Genomic DNA, 21,021 nt, shown 5'->3' on the forward strand with positions numbered 1-21,021 from the left:
TCATTCAAAAGGTAGCCGTTTTATGCACCTTGCGTAACAATGATGGAGAATACTCTAGTTTTGGCTACTCTTGAAAAAATGCCACAGTCCTCTGACCCCAGTAATGAACATTTGAAGTGTCTGTATTTTGGGTGTCTTGCAAAACACAAAAGTATTTTTTTCCTATTGTTAATCATAGAAATAACAAGGATGTACATTCTCTCATGTATTTATTCCTTGGATTAGTGCCAGTTGCTAAGGGGGAACAGAAAAAGCTACCATTGTTTCCTTGTTAAAGAGGGTGTGCTTGCGTGCCCTGTTATTTTATTAGTGATGTAGAGTCACCTCTGGATTGTGGCGTGCTGGCTCTCCATGGTGGCAGAATGATGACACGAAGCTGACCCAGTCTTTAATCTTCTCCCTGTTGATAGGAATAAACTGGCAGCTGGTGCATGGCTACAATAGCACCTGTACTCCCTTTGAACCAGGGAAGGGTTCTTTTATTAAGGTTGGAACAGGCAGTGGGAGCAGGTACCAGGGAAATTAAGATTTTTTTTTTCCCGAAGTTGCTTAAATGACCCACTGGCTCCTCACCACCTCCACACTTGCACACTAGAATTAATATTCACGCCACCTCCGTGAGGAGAGCTCAGGGAAATGGGAAGAACAGTGGAAAATAACAGTAATAATCATAGGGTTTGGAGCTCTTGGCTTTGACACTGATTTCTTTTGTGTTCTTAAGCGAGCCCCTTAACCTGTCAGCACCACTTTTGTGGAGCTATCCAGGTATGCCACCCCTTGGGGGAAGGCATGTGTTTATGAAGAATGGGTTTGAATGAATTTATATAAATCACATCTTCTTTTCTATTGACTTTTCATGACAATGTAAAAAGAAAGCTTTTTGCCTTGGGCTTCCTCTGCAACAGATCAAGGTTCTTCATACTCTGGCGTTAGCATTCCCTACCTCCTCTCACAGCTCCCTCCCCTGACCTTGGCCTCTCTGCCAAGCAGATAATCATCTATAAAGGATCCATTAGGCACTTTGCTAGCACCAGGAGCCCCTCTTAAATACTGAACACCCCCCTTAGGGATGAGCACCGCCCCTCCCTAACATAGGTAGCTTGTACAGATGTTTGTGAATTGATTATTTTTTTAAGATTTATTTATTTATTTAAGAGAGGGAGAGAGCTGGGGGGGAGGCAGAGGGAGAGGGAGACAAGCAGACTCCCCACTGAGCAGGGAGCTCATTCCCACAACCCATGAGATCACGACCTGACCGAAATTAAGAGTCAGATGCTGAACTGACTGAGCCACCCAGGCATCCCTGTGTATTGGGTCCTTTTACATGAAATGCATCTGGGGTGATGGTGATAGGGTTATGGGTTGAATTGTGTCCCCTCAAAATTTGGATGTTGAAGGCCCAACCCCCAGTACCCAGGATGGAACCTTACTTAGAAATCGGGCTGGGTTTTTGTAGATGTACTTAGTTCAGATGACGTCATACTGGCCTCCTAATCCAATAAAACAAGTGTCCTTACAAAAAGTTTGGATGTAGAGACACGTACCCAGGGAGAATGCTGTGTGAACCTTACAGTTCCGCCGCCACAAGCCCAGGAACTACCAGAAGCTAAAGAGAGAGACCTGGAACAGACCTTCCCTAGGACTTCAGAGGGAGCATGGCCCTGGGATACCCTGATTTCAGATACCTAGCCTCCAGAACAGTGAGATAATACATCTCTGTTGTTCTAAGACACCCAGCTTGGGGTACTTTGATATGGCCACCCTAGGAAACAAATACTGGGATTTTTCAAGATACTTTCACTAATAAGGAAGACTATCAAGATGGTCTTGAAGGGTGTGGCCATGGGCTTCTGTTCAAAGTATGTTGTTTATTGGTTTAAAATGTTTTATTTGTCTGTGTGTCTATTTTTTATTGTGCACATGGGAAACATTCTGTGCTAATTTGCGACTTACCTGTCCTGAGCAATGAGGAAGTATTCTCTGTTAGTGGTTCGGATGGACATCACCTCATCAGGGCGGCATTTAAACATCTTATGTACAGACTGCATTTTTTCACGGCCACTTATGCCAACTTCTACACTGGAATTTCTGTCAGATATAGACACGAAGTATTAAACAGATTCAAACACGAAGACTAGTGTTTCATATTAGGATTCAAACTGAATAAAATTTAGATCTGCTTGATCAATATTTTGGAAACTGTCCGATAATTTTAGAAAATAAGTTTAGATCCGGTTCAACACTGATTGAAAATACTTTGTTCAGCCTCAAACTTAATTCAAAAATTCTTTTTTCAGTTGGAGTCTTTGTTCTACAAAGTATCATGTTTTCTAATTTTCTTTTTTGTATGTAATTTCTTAAAGAGAAGACAAAAAAAGCCAATCTAAATACTTTTTAAAAATCCATCTTGGCTTTGGGGCGCCTGTGTGGCTCAGTCGTTAAGCGTCTGCCTTCACCTCAGGTCATGATCCCGGGGTCCTGGGATCGAGCCCTGCATCTGATTCCCTGTTTGGCGGGAAGCCTGCTTCTCCCTCTCCCACTCCGCCTGCTTGTGTTCCTGGTCTTGCTATCTCTCTCTGTCAAATAAATAAATAAAATCTTAAAAAAAAATCCATCTTGGCTTTATGAAATGATGATTTTATCTGCCCTCATCCATAAGTGAAGTGAATCAAAATCTTTTGTAACTAGATGCTTATTAATTAATAATTTATGAACTATAGTATACAATACAAAATACGTATTCAGCTATGTTTTTACTCAAAAATGTTCCTCATTTTAGCTTCTTTTCAGCAACAGATATTGCTGAGTGTGAAGTCTTTGGTTCTTTCAGTCAATGATTTAAATTTTTATTTGTATGCACCTTGTTAATATTTGCTGCTATAAACGTTTTCTCAATTGGATACACACCGGTCAATTTCAATGGACCCTCGACGATGTTGGTCTTTGTAATAGGAAAGACGCAGGCTCCTATCCCCACTCTTTGAAAGAATGAAAAACCGCTTTTTCCAAGAGGACTGAAAAATGAAAACATTTTTCATCTTAGTTAAATCTCGGAGGAAGAGAAAGGATTTTAAAAATGTTCATAAGCCTGGTGGGAGGCCTGTTAAATCATGGTGAATACTTACAGCAGAGAAGAAAAGCTGAGGAGGTGGTGATTTAATAAAGTAATCTTGTTTGCAGACTTCATTTTCATAATAAAATGTAAATTGTTTGCCTAATAAAAGAAAGTGAACAGACTCAGTTTGTTCCCTGTAAAGTTTGGAAAAGAACTGCTTCAATTGGAAAACACTGTTTACTTCTGGAAAGGTCTTCAACTTATTCAGTGATGGGAAAGAACATCTATAATAGGCCAGGAAAACAAAGAAGCCGAAGGACCAAGAGTGTTCTTATTTCGTCCACAGTCAGGACCTTCCTTCAGGTGACATGTAGAAGCTCCTTAATGTCTAGCTCTAGCATCGAGGGGCATGTTGCTGGCTCGCCAGCTGTGAGCAAGGGTTTGTCTCTACTCTCACTGAAGAACCAGCCAGCGGAGCAGGATAATTCTGCCTTGCCTTGGCTTAACAAACAAAAGCAAAACCACCTGCTATTGAAAACGAGGTGGCAAAGTGGTTAAATCACAAGTTTTCCAAAATGTGAACTGCTTCTCAGTAAGTATGGAAATTTATAGGGGCTTTTTTTCTGTATTTTCAAAAATGTCTTCAAGAAATCTGCACTACTTTCATTATCTAGAAAAATGCAATGTTGTTAAAATAAAATTTATTTAAAAAAAAAAAGGGCTTCGTTTTGCTTTCCCATCCAGTCTGTTAGTTCTAGTTTGTCCATGGTTTTATAAAAGACAGCCTTTACTAAAGAGTTAGAGCTTTTTTATTAAGTGGAAACCCAGAATCAGGCTTAGGTAGCACAGCTGATGGGGACATTATGCTGCAGTCTATCTAGTGATTCTTTTTTTTTTTAATTTTTTATTGTTACGTTAATCACCATACATACACCATTAGTTTTTTAGTGATTCTTTTTTTAAAACATTGTTTTAGAATAGTTTTTTTTTTAAGATTTTAGGTATTCATTTGAGAGAGAGAGAGTGAGAGGGAGTGGGAGCATGAGAGGGGGGAGGGGCAGAGGGAGAAGCAGGCTCCCTGTTGAGCAAGGAGCCGGATGTGGGACTCGATCCCAGGACCCTGTGATCATGACTGAGCTGCAGGCAGATGCTTAGCCAACTGAGCCACCCAGGCGCCCCCTTTTTAACATTTCTTTAAGTTTATTTATTTAAGTAATCTCTACATCCAACTTAAACTCGTGACCCTGGGATCAAGAGTCACATGCTCTTCCAACCAAGCCAGCCAGGTGCGCTTTTTTAGCTTCTTACTAGAGTCTAGTATCAGCTTGCCTCCTTCTCCTCCCTCTGCAGCAAATCAGCCTGCTCCCCACCACTCATCCCTTCACACACACACACACACACACACACACACACACACACACACACACACACGAAAAGGAAAAGAAAAATAGAAGGAAACAATATTGCCATTAGCTCCTCTTTAAAACCATTGCATGGCCTTGGACAAAAGTCACAGATTTATTTACTGAACAAGTATTTATAGTGCACCTTGGGTCACTAAGTCTCCCTGTTTCCTCATCGTAAAATGGAGACAATGGCACTGATCTTACAGATTTGTGGTGAGGACTGAAGGAGTTAATGCACGGAAACCTCTCAGGACTGGGCCCGGCACACAGTAAGGCTCACTGAAGAGTAGCTATTATTAATAATAGAGGAAATTTTAGCCTTTATCATTTGCAGAATAAACCAGTCTCTCATCTGCCTATAACATAGGTGCTCTTTGGTGGTATTAAATTCAGAGGGTTCAACAGACATAGATATTTTACGAAAATTTGGTCTTAGAAGTCTCTGATAACATTGTATACAATTAGCAGAATCTTTTTTTTTAAGAGGGGAGGGGCAGAGGGAGGGGGAGAGAGAATCTCAAGTAGGGTCCACACCCAGCATGGAGCCAGGCATGGGACTCGATCTCATGACCCTGAGATCATGACCAGAACTGAAATCAAGCATCAGATGCTCAACTGACTGAGCCACTCAGGTGCCCCTACAGTTAGCATAATCTTAAAGTAAAGTAAATATCTGTGAAGACGTTGCCCAGTTTGGGCCTTCCCAGGGTGTCCCCAATATTCACACTGACTACCAGATCCAAGGCACAAAAACTGACGGTGTTTGTTGACCGTGGCAATGGCACTGTTTTCTCCAGAACTGATGCTGAGGAAGCACCTTAACTCTCACCCTTCCACCAGCCTCATGGCCAGTCAATGACTAAATCATGCCTATTTTCACTTCCCGAATACTTCTGGGATCCATCCCTATTTCTCTGTTCTTACCTGCACTGCCTTCAAGACCTTCAAACGTTTCAGTATGTTTCAAATCATGTGAATTTGAGACCTTTATATGTTTTTCACTGTATTGTTTCAGTAGCTGTCCAGTTTGACCCCCTAATTCCAGTCTTGACATCTTCAAATCCATCCTTGACATACCCCTGAGACTAAACACCAACTCTGACTGATCTAGCATTTTGGGCAAAGACAGAATAACAGGGACTGGGCTTACCAGACAGAATATATAAAATAGTGGTTTTCAAGACGCTGAGCATGGGGAACTAAAGTCACTGATCCCTAAGAGACAGGAAACAATCAAGGTGGGCCCTACAATTCCCTTGAGAGAGATTCCAGGCTATAGCACTGGAAAGGGGAACTGAGGTGGAACCAGGTGGGTTCCCGAGTTGAGGAGACAGAGCTAAGAGTTTAGGGAGATCAAGGCACTAGAGTTCATAGGATAGAGTGCTAGAGAAGAAAGAACTGCACACAGAAAGAATCACAGAAACATGCATAAGGTTCTTCTTAAGTATTCAAGAGTCTTAATCAATATATCAGTGTGAGGAAACTACCCAAGGCCAGAGAAAGTACCATTAGAAAAGATTAGAGGGAACAATGTCTGGTACTCATACAGAACCAGAAGAATTACCTGTTCCTTCCAGCCAGACTGGTAAGACTGGCAAGACACTGGGTAGGGTACTCAGAGAGGTCTTGCCTCAGTAGTGAGGGATAATTATCTCTGGGCCAGGGCCTGCTCCAGATCCACCTAACACATCATGAAGAAAGCCTTAAAAGGATCAAATTGTTTCCAAAAAACTTAATTGCATCCCAGAACAAAGCTCAAGATTTGTAGAAATACAAAAATATGCAGCACCCAACAAGGTCAAATTTTCAATGTCCGGTAACCAATCAAAAACTACCAAACATGCAAAGAGGCAGGAAAAACATGACCCATAATTAGGAAGATAATTTATTGAAATGGGCCTAGAACTGACACAGATGTTCGAATGAGCAGAGAAAGCCATAGGAACAGTCACTATAACTGTATTTTATAGACTGAAGAAATTAGGTAGTGATATGGATGATATAAAAAAGATCCAAAGTGAATGTCTAAAGGTGAAAACTACAATGTCTCAGCAACAAACAGACAAAAACGCAGGGTAAATAGCATTAATTGCAGGTTTAGTGCACGGGAAGACAAGTAATAGGAACTATCAACATAAATGCGGAGTGAAAAGAGAATCAAAAAACATTAAAAGAGCACCAGTGCACCACGGGATAATTTCAAGTGGCCTACTAGACAAGTAATGAAATCCCTAAGTGGGGAAGGTAGACAGAAAAACATCTGAAGAAATTAAGCTGAAAAGTTTATAAATTTAAAGAAAATTAATAAACCCACAGATCCAAGTAGATCAGGAAACCCCAAACACAAGGTACATGAAGAAAACTACACTAAAACACATCGTAATCAAATTGCTCAAAACCAGTGATAAAGGAAAAAACCTTAAAATCAGCCAGTGTGTGTGGGGGGGTGGTGTTTGGAATATGTATGCAGAAGGGAAAAAAAAAACATACGTAAGACATTAGATTTCTCATCAGAAACAATGCAAGCAAAAAACCAGTGGAACAACATATTTAAAAGTACCGAAAGAAAAACAGTCATTCTAGATTTCTAAATGCGGCAAAAATATCTTTAAAATAAAGGCAATTTCAAGACATTTTTCAGACATACAAAAGCTAAAGGCATTCATCAACAGGAGGCCTGCATTACAAGAAACATTAAAGGAAGTCCTCTGGCTGGAAAAAAAAAAATGAAATCCGAATATTTTTTATGGTAATGATTGTTTTTTATTTTATTTTATGATTTTATTTATTTATTTGAGAGAGAGAGAGAGAGAGAAAAAGCATGAGCAGGGGCTGGGGAGAGGGAGAAGCTGACTCCCTACTGAGCAGGGAGCCCAATGTGGGGCTCAATCCCAGGACCCCAGGATCATGACCCAAGCTGAAGGCAGATGCTTAACTGATTGAGCCACCCAGGTGCCCCTGGAAATCTGAATTTATATAAGTGAAGGAAGAACACTGAATGGTAACTGCAAGGGTAAATATTTATTTGAGTTGTTTTCTTACTATTTAAAACATTTAAAACTTCAATTGATTGTTCAAACAAAAATACTAACAATATGTTGTGCAGATTATAGCATATGTGTAAGAAAAATACAATTTCAATAAGTAAAATGCATGAAGGCCAGGAAGGGAAAATAGAAGTATACTTTTGTAAAATTCTTCTATAATATGTGAATTGGTATAATATCACTTGTAATAAGATAGACTTGATATGTTAAAGATATACACTATTAGCCCTAAGGGAACCACTAAAATAACAGAACAAATAGTTATAATTAATAAGCCAAGAAAGGAGATAAATAGTATCATAGAAGTACTCAATTAATTCAAAAAAGGATGAAAACGAGGAAAAAGGTGAACAAAGAAAAAAATGAGATAAATAGAAAATAACACTATGATAGACTCAAACCTGATCATATCAATAATCACATTAAGCATAAATTGTCTTAAACCAATTAAAAGACAGAGATGTCAGATTAGATAAAAAAGCAAGACCCAACTGTATGATACTTACAAGAAACGTATTTCAAATACAAAGGCACAAATAGGTTATAAATAAAAGGTCAGAAAAAGGACATACTATGCCAACAACAGTCCAAAGAAAGCTGGGCTGGCTATATTAAAGCAAAAAATAATTAAATTTAAAGCAAAAAAATATTACCAGGGATAAAGATCTTTTTATAATGATAAAGGGGTCAATTAATCAAGAGGACATAACAATCCTACACATTTATGTACCTAATAACAGAGCTTCAACATACATGAAGCAAAAGCTGATAGAACATCACAGAGAAATAGACAAATCCATAATTATAGTCAGGGATTTCAATACCCCTCTCTCCATAACTGACAGAAAAAATAGGCAGAAAATCATAAAGGTACAGTGGACTTGGACAACACTATCAACAAACTCGATCTGATTGACATTTATAGAACACTCAACAAGAGCAGAATGAACACGCTTCTCAAGGGCACATGCAACATGTACCCAACAGGTCATATTCTGGGCCATAAAACCAGTCTCAATACATCTGAAAGGATCCAAGGTTTACAAAGTATATTTTCAGAACGTAATGGAATCAAATTGGAAATCAGTAACAGAAAACTTTGGGGAGTGATGCATACGTTCATTATCTTGATTGTGGTGATGGTTTCCCAGGCATATCCACATACCAAAATGAGATAAATAGAAAATAACACTATGATAGACTCAAACCTGATCAAATCAATAATCACATTAAGCATAAATTGTCTTAAACCAATTATCAGACTGTACATTTTAAATTTGTGCAGTTAATTGTATGTCATGTGCACCGCACAAAGCTATTTCAAAAAAATATGACCAGCCTAAAATGCAAATCTAATGACCCCTTTCTCTTGCTCAAAAGCCTTTTCAAGGATTCCGGGTCATGTGAGGTGAAGACGGGGCGCAGCAGAGTGCCACGGCTTCATCCTCTACTCTCCCCTACTTTCTACACGCATTGTGCTCTGACACACCCTGCCTCTAACCCATGCATTGCTTTTGTTCATGCCATCCCTCTCTGCTGAGATGTGCTCTTTTCCAATCTCTTTTAAAACCCTACACATCTTTTAGGGTCCAGCTTAGATGCCTTCTCATAAAATCTCTCTGGATTCCCACAACTACTTGTATGCTCTTCCCTAGGTTCCCAAAACATTTTGCACTTCTGATTCCTATCAAACCCTGATTATTTGTGCTTATCTTAGCTTCTCAATACAGTTACTCACATGTGTTTCACTTAACTTCCCAACAAAATTTGTAAACTCACGGAGAGCAATGACTCTATAACTCAATCTGTATATTCTCTGCAATATGAAGCACCGTGACTTTACTAATAATAGGTGCTTTGAATAGATATTCAAAACTATTTTTAAATTGAATTGGATAATTTGCTTTCTAAATTATTTCATCCTACCCTCTGCTTTCCTAACTACCCACCTGTAATGAACTATGTCAACGAGAACAAGGACCTTTGAATAATATACCTCGAGCTACCTCTCTAATAACAATTTAGGCGATTTCTCAGTGAGAATTTCCTACCAAATTACGAAATACTCTTCAGTCTTTTCTGGGCTATTATCTGTTTTAGTACCATCTCCAAGCAACAGATGGAACATTTGGTTAATGAAAATCAGAAAATGTCAAATTTCCGGATAGGTGAGCTCTTACAGAATAATTAACCGAATCCAACAGCCCCTACCACACTCTCCATACCAAGAATCATTGTTCCAGAATGATTTTCTGCCTTAGTCTCACTAAAACTGTCTTCTGTATCCTGGTTAGCTTGACCAGAATTGTTCGTCGTTTTTAACAAAGTTTTTTACTTCAGAGAGAATACCCCCTGGGTACCTGGACTCTTCTGAGGTTTGGGTTCCATTATGGCTGGCTGTTCTCATCTGTCAAAAGGAAGTTAAACGCCAGTTAGTCCTCAAACAAGTGTGCTTCACTGATTAGCCACTCAGTCGTGGAGCATCGGGGTGGTGCCGGCGAATGTTGCTGCGATGGGTTATCAGCCTCCCACTTTCCATTCTGCCCCTAAGGCTGATAGTCGCCACAGTAACAAGGACACATACAAGCAACTTGTGTTCACCAAGTGGCAGTTCCGTGGAGGTGTTGCTAGCACAACGGAAAGAGCCATGTTCCCTGGACTTTCTCTGCTCCTGCTCCGTAAGGGACTCTGACAACAAAGCTCCTGGGGGAGACAGCACCGAGGAGGAGAGACAAGAACAGGGCAGAGGGCAGGAGGCTATGGACCCAGTGCAGCTGAGAAAGCATGTCTAGCCAAGAGCAAGCATAGGATAAGCCCTCCTCCATGCCAGGAACTTGCTTTCTCCAGAGGGAAACTGAAGAGCAAGGACCTGGGCATAGTCGTGTTCTTAAGCTGTCTCAGGTGCCTGCCCCGCTCTGGGGTGAAACTGACTTGGGGAGCTGGAGCTCTTTCCTGGCAGCTGTGCCGGGATCCCTTGACCACCGTGGGGCCCTACGAGAAGGGGGATCCCACAGAGGAAAGGGCCTCGGGGCAGGGCAGATCTTTGCAACCAGGCATGTGTTGGTGATCAGAGTAACTCTCAAAATAGAGGGTAGCATCAAGCAGGGCAGTGCCAGGGCAGTCCCAGGAAAATGGGAGGAGGCAAAGGGCCCTCTATACATATTTTGCATGTTATAAATAATACATATAACATGCAAAATATGCGTCAACCAACTCTAAGGCTTCTGGTTAATAGTGGGATGTTTGTGGTTAAGTGTTTGGGGGAGTCAAAAGTTATACGTGGATTTTCAACTGTGTGGGGGGTCATCACCCCTAACCCCCATGTTGTTCAAGATTCAACTGTATATGTATATAAATACTGGACTTCCTACATAACATATATTTCATATTATGTATATGAATTTTGTATTACATATATGAAATCCAGTATATGTATACATATGTGAAATCCATTATATATGAAACCTATTATATAAATTTTGCTTGTATAACATAAGCAAAATAAAGCATAAGCTTATGTTATATAAGCAAAATTATATATTATATATGAAATCTCATTCAATTTCATATATATTTTTATTTATAAAATATATAGATTTCACATATATTTTTACATATAATACCATAAAACTGACACTACTTTTACAATGGTATAATACCCATTTTACAGATGAGGAACCTGTTATCAGAGATACTAAGCAATTTGCTTTTGACCACGTAACTAAAAAAGAAGCAGAGCCAGAATGCTAACCTGAGAGTTGTCTGAACCACTTTGCTTTTCCTCCTATTTAAGAAAGAAGAATTAAACCTTTTCATAGTTCTACTTGCATTTCTTGTCATTGCCGGCAAACAAAAAAGCCTTTCAGATTTCTCTCTTTGATCTCAGTCAGAGGAATCTACCCACTATCATTGCTTATAACCTGTTCATTTTAATGTCATTTGGGATTTAATCAGCGCGATACCAAGAGGTCCTATCTCCTTCTGACTGTACAGTTATGAACCGCGAGCCCAAAACAGCAATTTTGTTCAATTAGTATTTCAGATTACAACAGCCTTGAGAACCTAAAACATTCAAACCAAGCAGTACTTACTAGACACCAGGGGGTCGCTGCTTCAGTTCTCAGCCAAGTGCCCTGTCCCTGGGTCTCCTGACCTGATCGCTGGCTGTCCACTCTGAGCTCTGAGGGGTACGGTGAAAATTAAATACAATCTGTTTGAAATGTGAACCAACAGGAAGTTCCTAAGTTACTACCTTAGGGCAGATTTTATGCTTTCCTTTAGCTCGTATGGAAGTTGCTGTCCTAGGGAAAGTTCTGGGCTTTCATTCCTTTTGTGGCTTGGCACAGAACTGCCCTTGGCATTCCAACTGTCTAGTATCAGAAAATAAAAGCAAACAAATAAAAAAAAAATTCCCACTAGCCTTTGTTCATAGTCACAACGCTTCTTATTGAGAACAGTGTCAGCCTTGCCCTGACCTTGTACACTCATTACTGTTGAAATAATGCCTTTGCTTCCCACCCATCCGTATCCTCCCAAGGTCCTCCCGGGGAAGGTAGGGGGGATTCCTTTCTACCAGATGAGGAAACAAAAGCCTGACTTCTCCAACACACTTGCACATGCCAAGGATCTCCGGGACAGTTTGCTTCTTCATCCGTAACAGAGTTGTCCTCAACAGGGTGGCACAAGGCAGGCTCTCCTGTACGGCCACCCAACAACTCCTAAAAATAAGAGTTTTGCTCACCACCCCCCACCCCACTTGTGTTCTCTCTCTCTCAAATAAATAATAAAATCTTTTTTAAAAAGGGTTTGCTCACAAGAGGCAATGACAGTCAAGCCTTGTTGAAATCCTCCTCTTTGCTTCCAATGTACTCTTCTCATCTGGTTCTCTTCTGCTTTGTCTTTTTGCTTGCTCCTCTACCTGCAAGCAGGGCATTCATTTCAGAATCCCCAGTTCCTTCCTTATATATTTGCCCACTCTGCAAGTATTGCTTGATGCTGGGAGTGTTGAGAGTCTCTTGAGATTTGTGCCCTTGAATTTAGCAAGATTCCTGTCTGACTGATATGTGATTTTCTCTAGTGGCATTCAGCTATTCAGGAACAGGATGGGGAAGCTGAAGGTTGAGGTTCATTTCAGGTTAATGGTGTTTTGGTGTGTTTTTTAAAAATATTTATTTATTTATTTATTGCCAGGAAGGTACCACAGATAGAAAAAGGAGCAAGGGAACTTAGGATATTTGCAAAAGCCTGCCCCAAATGATGAACCATGGAATCGGAGGGGCATATGGAGGAGAGAGAATAGAAGGGGACTCCTAGGGAGGACGTACTGGTGAGATTGAAGAAAGATAGGGCAAGTTGGCTGGAAAGGTAAGAAGCAGTGCTTGGAGTCAGCATGACTGACCGCTGATCTGAAAAGTAGAGCAGCTGTAGGGAGTGGGTGGCTTTGCTATAGTGGAGAAGGAAGGTCATTGGTGATGAGGTCAAGGAACTGAGAGGGTAGGGTGTTTGGTCATCCACGTGGACATCCAGTTTATGCTTTTTGAGGCTCTCTAATGGTTTTTGAAATATGAGAAAGAGAATAAAGGTAGTCGTCTACCCACCTCCCTCAACGCATACACAGCAGTGTCTATTTTTATTCTTGGATTCATTTGTAAAAGCAAAAGCAGACACAGATGTCAAAAGAGGACCCTTGGATCCATAGAAGATTGAAGCCAAAATCCTCTTTATTGCGAAAGAATTCTTGGGTCCAATTTCTGGGGAACAGGGGATGTCTATAGGTGATAGAGGATGGCCTGAAGATTGTGGCCTAGGGAGATAGCGAACAAGACTACCACTGGGGCCAGATGAGAGACGATGGGGCTTCTTTTTTCTTCTCTACCTTTCCCTTGATTGCCCTGAGTCCTTATATTGCCCACCTGGTTGCCACTGGGGCAGTGGGATCAGGGTTGGTAGGGAAAGGGTAGTAATATAGCTCATAATAGGAAGAGAGAGAAACAAGCAAAGTAGGAAGGGGACTCCCAAAAGTTGGGACCCCACAGAATAGCTTCTTCCCCAAAAACCCATCTCCTGCATAAGGTATGATGCAACTCCTGGCACCCTATGTTTCTTAGATCCTCCTCTTGGTCAGCAATGGATCTTCCCTCCTTCTCAGTTTATTTGTACTTCAATTTCTATTGTAACAAAAGTAACTATCTTTCATGTCTGGGCCTGGAGAAGAAAAAGCATGTTCCATATGGATTTTGAATAAATTATGAATTTGAGGAATCAGGCAAAACCCATAAAATCAGCACTTACCATTATTTCATTCTTTTGCCTTTTGTCCTGGGAGGTGTGTGTGTGTGTGTGTGTGTGTGTGTGTGTGTGTGTGTGTGTTTTAATGCTTGTATCACTTTGATTTCCTGTTCAAGTTGAAGGCAGTTAATAAGAAAGAATATTTTATTTCAGTATTTATTGGTACCAACTGGATAGCAAGCACTATTGGGGATAAAAGAAGAATTAAACACGGGCAGTGTTCTTAGTGACCTTATAAGCTAATATGGGAGCTAAGTGACATAACAAAACCAAGCAATGTGTTACTCAGGCTCCTAGCAGGGAATAGCATGCTCCAAGGATTTATGGAAGAGACTTGTTAAAGGGTCTATCTATAGAGGTGTTGGCTGGATTAAGAGAACCAACAAGGGGTGGGGAAGCATTCAGTGTCTAGCAATGGTGGGAAGTCTTCACCACCTCCAGGCCTGCTGGGATAAGAGGAGGTAGCAGTGTTGCCAGATTCTGATGAGAGCAGTAGCTGTGGGTGAGGTGCCACCACACAGAAGCAGTGGTTGTAGGAAGGCGAAAGTTGCCACTCTCAAAACTATGGCCCTCATGGAGAGAGTAGGGTTGAGTAGAGGTGGAGCAGGAAGGGGAGAAGCCAGCAAAGGAGATTAGAAAGGAGCAGAGGAGTATGTGACAACACAGAAGCGTGTGGTATCTGGAAGTGGAAGCAAATGTTTTGGAAGGAGGGAAGGGTCATCCATGCCAAATGCTGCCAAGAGAATGAGCAAGATGAGAACTGAGAACTGGTCACTGGATTTGGCAAGAGGGAGGCCATCATGATCTTGGCGAGAGCTATTTTAGTGGAGTGGTGTAGAGGAGAAAATCTGATGGGAGTGGGCTAAAAAGAGAAATGGTCCATCTGCTGGGGTACAGAACATAGCAGAGAAGAATGGAGAACAGTGGAGAGTTCTTTGGAGAAGCAAGTGAAGAGGATTCAAGAAGAATCCAAAATGAATAACATGAAGTGGTGAGTGCTGTCAGAGCAAGGCAAATCAGGAGTCATGGGAATTCAGAGGAAGGACCTGTTCTTCCAAAGGCGGAAGGGGATGAAACCAAAGGGGAGATGTCATGGAGGAGGTGACACCTCAGCTGAGTCTTGAAGCCTCCCTACCCTCCCACTCCCCAGTTATCCCCGGGGCACATGTGACTCTTGGATAGTAGACACTGTCTTGATCCCAGCATTGGCCTCACCCACTGGTTCAGAGGCAGAGGGAATCTGCCTTGTGAGTGGGATTCTGGGTCAGAGGCTCCCTTTCTTCCTCTGGGTGGTGCAGTGTGTGGATAAAAGAGCATTTTGCTTCCTTGAGGGAAGCCAACTTGAAAATGAAGCTGACACAAGGAAAGAATAGAGCTGAAAGAATCACGGAGACGCAGAACATTTCTCTTGATGACTGGCAAACTTTGGGTCAAACCATGCTTGACTTATTGATTAGGACAAACTAATATTCCCTTGACTATTTAAGTCAACTTACATTAAATGGTCTTGTGCAAATGGAAATCATTTTGATTGGGAGATGTTATGATTTGAATGTTGGGAACTGGCTCAGGGATAGAGATGGGGGCAGGGAGTTTGGAGGGAGACAAAGGATAAGAAAGGAAGGGTAAAAAAGGTGATAGCATACAATTTTTGATCATGCAGTCAGACTTCCCAGGTTCATTGCTGTGCTCTGTGAACTTACAGAAGTCACTTAACCTCCCTCAGTTTCCTCATCTTGAAAGTGAGAATGATAATAGTAGTCACCTGATAAAGTTGTGATGAGGATCAAATAAGCAGATATTTATGTTTCTTTAAAATTTTTATTTATTTGACAGAGAGAGAGAGAAAGAGACAGAGAGTGTAAGCATGAACAGGGGGAAGGGCAGAGGGAAAGGGAGAGAGAATCAAGCAGACGCCCAACTGAGTGCGGAGTCCCACTGAGGCTCAATCTCCTGACCCTGAAATCATGACCTGAATCAAAATCAAGAGCTGGAAGCCTAACCGACTGAGGCACCTAGGCGCCCCTCTGTTCGTTTTTGTTAGATGCTATTTGATCTCTGTGCATGCCTAGTTACCTTTGCTTGGGTACTGGATATAATATTCTAACATCATATGTAGAAAACAATTTGAAGGCTAAGGTGACATCATCCTTGAGAGATTTTAATTTATGTCTCTCATGTACCTGATGGTACTAGCTATCTAGTTCTTCATCCATTAAGATGAGGCAAAATGAACAGATATTTGTAAAGAGCTTATAAGAGTCCTCAGAAGGTATTAAGTACTTTACAAGTGTTTGTCAAATAAATCAATGGCGTTGTGTCTGCAATTTGCAACTGAGTTTGTGCATAAGCCCCACCTCTAATGAGAGGGGCTGAGCTCCCTGATTTTGAAGACTCTCCAAAACACTCCACATAGTGATAGTGTGGGTGCCAGGTCACTCTTTCTATGTTTCACATGAATAAATAGAGGCCCCAGGAGGCTTAGAAATCATCTAAGAGAGAACCGGGTAACAAACATCATGATGGAGCCAAACCCCACTAGATCTGGAATTGGGACACCAAATTTATGCTGTGGTCTGCTTCGATTCACTAGAAGAACTTGGAGTTGTCTTCTTTCTCCTTCTGGGGGTTGGGGGTGACAAGATGACTGCCAGGTACCTAACAGCCCTAATAGTCTATGGGTCTCATAATGCCGCCTTAACTGATTCTGTAGTTTACCATTTACGAAGCATTTGCAGTGTCTCCTTCTGTTCATGCAAAAACCTCTTGAGGGAGGCAAGGCAGATATTATTCTTCCCGTTTTACAACAAAGAAGGGAAACTAGCTGATAAAAGGTTTGATATCAAGGGCACCTGGGTGGTTCAGTCAGTTGAGCATCCGATTCTTGATTTTGGCTCAGGTCATGATCTCAGGGTCCTGAGACTGAGCCCTGCATAGAGCTCCATGCTCAGTGGGGAATCTGCTTGAGGATTTCTCTCCCTTTCCCTCTGCCCCTTCCCACCAATGCTCACATGCTCTTTCTCCCTCCTCCCCTCAAATAAATGAATAAATCTTAAAAAAAAAAAAAAGGTTTGATATTAGATAAGTTACCACTGGGGGTAACTGAAGCTGAATCCCACTGAAAAACTCTGGGAGCTGCCTTTCATCTCATCCAGGGGTGAGGGAGTTGGGCTATTTATATACCAACTCCTGTCAGTCATCAGGGGGACATTAATTTCTGAGCACTTCTGGCCTGTTGCACAAGTAGAAAGTGGGCTCAGGGACCAGAGGGACTCCTCAGGGAAAGAACTTGAGAGTAAGCCACTGCACCACAGTGATGAGCACAAGGAGTTAGGCGTGACCACCACCGGCATGTGCTAGTTTCTGTTGGCAAGCTGCTCTAGTCACCTTTACAGGCAAATACTCCTGTGAAATGTGGTGTTTTAGTTAGGCACATTACTCTTTTGACCTCAATCATATTTTTGAGGATAAGAAAGTCATGACATAGGGTAGGCTAAATAATGACCCCCCCAAATATGTCCACATCCTAATCCCTAGACCCTATGAATATATTGCCTTATATAATCTTACATGCAGATGTAAGTTAAGGATCTTGAGATGGGAAGGTCATCCTGGCTTAGCCAGGCAGACCTGATGTGATCACAAGGGTCCTTGTAAGAGGGAGGCATTTGGCCACAGGAGAGAGAAGACGCTATATTGCCAGGCTGAAGATTAGAGAAAGGGGCCAAGGGGGAAGGAACGTGGGCAGCCTCTAGAAGCCAGAAAAAGCCAGGAAATAGATTTCTCCCCTTAAGTCTTCAGAAGGAACACAGCTCTACCAAGACCTTGATTTAAGATTTCTGACCTCTAGAACTCTAAGAGAATAAATTAGTGTTGTTTTAAGCCACTAAATGTGTGCTCATTTGTTATGGCAGCAATTGGAAGCGAATACAGGGAGGATGGATATCGGATGGGTTACTGGAGGGGGCCTTCAGGTGTCTGGTAGATAGCTCACACAACTTGTGCAAAACAGAAATGTTGATTTCACCACTTTCAACCCCCCCACCAAACATGTTCCCGGTTTCAGGAAATGGCACCATTTATCTACCTGCTTGTGCCGTATACCTGGGAGCCATCCTCAGTTTCTGGCATTTCTCACAATCCCACTTCAAACCTATCAGCAAATCCTGCTGGCTCTACCTCCCAAATAAAGCCCAAACCTGACCACTTTCACAACCTCGTGGCCACTCCAACCTGCCATCACCCCACCTAGGCAACTACAGCAACGGCTTCCCACCTGGGCTCCCTGCTTCTACTCTTTCCCTCTTTAAGCCAGTCTTCACAGTGTCTTTTACAGTAGTTCATCAGATCCTATCACTTCCCTGCTCAAATCCCTCCAATGACTTCCTATTGCATTAGCATGAAATCCAAGGTGCTCACCATGGTTGAAAGCCCTACATGATCTGGCCCTGCCTGCCTTTCATCCTTATTGCCTAGCACCCTGCTCTGCAGCACTGGCTTTCTTGATGTTTCTTAAACAGGGCCAGGTGGTAGCTGCCTCAGGGCCTTTGCACTTGCTGCTTGCTCTGCTTAGAACCATCCTTTTTCACATATCCACATGGTGCGTCCCCTCACTCTACTCAAGTTTCTGCTCAGATGTAGGCATTAGAAAGGGCTTTCCCAGCTTTCTACCTAAATTAACTTGCCCTTCTCCTACGTCATCTTATCCTGCTTTATCTTTCTTTATAACACTTCTCACTATATGAAAATATATGAACTATCTGTATTTTCTACTAAAATATAAATTCAGTGAGGACAGAGACTGTTTTGTTACCTGTTCTATCCCCAATGCCAGGAACAGTGCTTAGCACATAGTTCAATAAATATTTGTTGATTGAAAAAAATATATATGAAAGGTTATTTTCCTGTAGGTGACTATCACGGTTAGCTAGTCAAAGACAAGTGCTGGCTTCTCATGTAGGTGTGACTTACTCAGCACATGAATTCCTGCATTTTTACATAACCACCCACAACTTCTAAATCTTTATGCCTGAAAGAGAAATTGGTCCTCAGCTACCACAAGTCCTGTCAGAAGTTAGAGGAAAAATTGTGAGCCATCTGTGATTTCATGGAAAGTACAAATCCTCCAACACAGCCCTTTTCAATCACAAACGGATCATTTTGCCCTCTCGAATGAGAGAGACCACTGTTCCCAATGGTTATGTGGCTGGTAGGTGCTGGTGGGTTAATGGTAGAAAATTCTCACCTGCTTTTCTTATCTAACCCACTGCTTTTTGCTCACACCCAAACCTCCTGGTTTTAAAAGTAGCCATTCTCATTTGTTCTTGGTACTTACTTTAAAATGTTTAAAATGTTTTTTTTTTTTTTTAAGCAGATGGACTATACCTATCTCTACAAAGTCCCTCCTCCCTTGTTTTTCTTACTTGTTTTTCTTTTTTCCCTCCTTACCTTCTTAGGGAAGTTTACACTAAAGGGTGTAACCGTCCCTTAGCACCCTCCCCAGGGACCAAGGTTTCTGACCTGTTCAACTTCCCTTTCACAGGTGTATTCTACCACTGCTTTGCAAGCTTGGCTGTAAACTGGAATCACATGGAGGGGTTTAACAACACGGATTCCTGGTCCCACTTGCAGAGATCCTGGTTTAGTTGGTCTAGGTGCTGCCTGGGGACTGGAAAAACATTCGACGTGAGACTCAGGTGCAGCCACAGTTGCGAATCACCACATCTAGTCCCTCTCATTGGGGTCTTTAGAACGTCCCCTTCTGAATAAGCTCCCCAAACTCCTTGGAATTTTCCATACATCTCCTTAAATTTACAAAGACCTGGCTTTTGCTTGATGATTCAGAGTTTTCATAACGACACCCACCAAAAGAAATGTCTCCTTTACTTGATTTTATAGTTCTGTGGAGTTTGCACAGCCACTTCTCCCACATGATTTCCCTGGCTCCTCCCTACTTCCCCGTGAAGTGAGAATTTGGGGCCAGGGTGAGGTGAGGGCAGCTGGAGGAGTGGCTGTCTGAAGTTAGGGCCAGGGTGGCCACAGTGAGCAAACAAACAAACAAAACAACAAAAACAGGGGCGCCTGGGTGTCTCAGTCGTTGAGCATCTGCCTTCAGCTCGGGTCATGGTCCCAGGGTCCTGGATTGGAGCCCCACATCGGCTCCCTGCTCCAAGGGAAGCCTGCTTCTCCCTCTCCCACTCCCCCCGCTTGTGTTCCCTCTCTCTCAGTGTCTCTCTCTGTCAGATAAATAAATCTTAAAAAAACAACAAAAACAAAACAGAGCAAAACAAACAAAAACAAAACTCCTCAAAAACAGGATGCCCAGTTAAATTGGAAGTCCAGGTAAACAATAATTTTTAATGTAAGTATGTTCCATGCACTATTTGGGACATACGTATACTAAAACAAATTGTTCTGAGATTCAAACTAACTAGGCACCCTGTATTGTACTGGGCATCTGTACACTCAGGGCCCATTCCTCTTCTGAAGCTCAGGCTGGTGGCTCTGCCATTCTCTTGCCTTCCTGTGATCTCCTAGCAACTCGTCAGCTTGAGCTCCTGCCCACGTTCCTCCTCTCTTCTGTATGGGTAGCCATTATCCTCAGAAAGAGCCTCTTCTGGATATTAGAATCCACTCGCCCTTCCTTTCCCCGCCCCCTTTTCCTTTCTCCTGTCTGTGGCCTAAATTATTTATAAGTTCGGGCTGGTTTAAAAAACGCAGTCAAACATTTATTCAGTCCTTTCTGTGTGCCAGGCATTGTGCTAAGTGCTCTGCATTCATTATTTCATTTACTCCTTACACGGCTCTTGGAGGTTGGTACTATTTCCTAGGTACCTACATAGGACTCTTTCCATTTTAAGATGGAAAAACGAGGTTTGTGGAGGTTGAGAGATTCTTCAAGGTCATGCAACTTGGAAGTGGCCAACGCTAGGAGTTGAACAGGGCTGTCTGACCCCAAAGCCCTGGTTCTTAACTAGCGTGCTAGGAAAACAAGGTGGTTCCAAGAGCCTAGAGCCTTGTGGAGTAGCTAGTCAAATCTTCTAGCTTGTTCAGTTTAGCTTTCTGAAACTCCTGGCATTTGGAACAACCCCTGGATAGACCTCTTCCTTGCCATGTGGGTGGCCTGAGAGATTAAGTGTTGACAGTATAGCAATCCATAAGATGAATATACATTTTTGGAAACCTTATTTTTAACCCTGAGAAAAAGAAGGCTTTAGAAGAAAGA

The 21,021-nt window shown here is 41.9% G+C and overlaps 1 protein-coding gene across 3 annotated transcripts in view; it reads right to left on the minus strand.

Moving 5' to 3' along the window:
* Nucleotides 1-21,021, minus strand: part of PLEKHS1 (pleckstrin homology domain containing S1) — a 38,044-nt gene that overhangs the window by 11,934 nt on the left and 5,089 nt on the right. Inside the window, exons 3-10 of one of the 3 annotated variants that reach the window (XM_073904175.1) lie at nucleotides 12,323-12,422; nucleotides 12,082-12,226; nucleotides 11,600-11,878; nucleotides 9,869-9,915; nucleotides 3,126-3,214; nucleotides 2,908-3,014; nucleotides 1,954-2,088; nucleotides 325-400 (exon numbers count right to left, since the gene is read on the minus strand). In XM_073904175.1, coding sequence (XP_073760276.1) covers nucleotides 325-400; nucleotides 1,954-2,088; nucleotides 2,908-3,014; nucleotides 3,126-3,214; nucleotides 9,869-9,896 — 435 coding nt within the window. In that variant the 5' untranslated portion in view covers nucleotides 9,897-9,915; nucleotides 11,600-11,878; nucleotides 12,082-12,226; nucleotides 12,323-12,422. The other 2 variants (XM_025880509.2, XM_025880510.2) reach the window with 2 other exon arrangements.

The sequence above is a fragment of the Callorhinus ursinus genome, unplaced genomic scaffold (assembly GCF_003265705.2).
Source record: "Callorhinus ursinus isolate GAN/ISIS: 27379988/994484 unplaced genomic scaffold, GSC_fseal_2.0 scaffold20, whole genome shotgun sequence".
Lineage (NCBI taxonomy): Eukaryota > Metazoa > Chordata > Mammalia > Carnivora > Otariidae > Callorhinus > Callorhinus ursinus.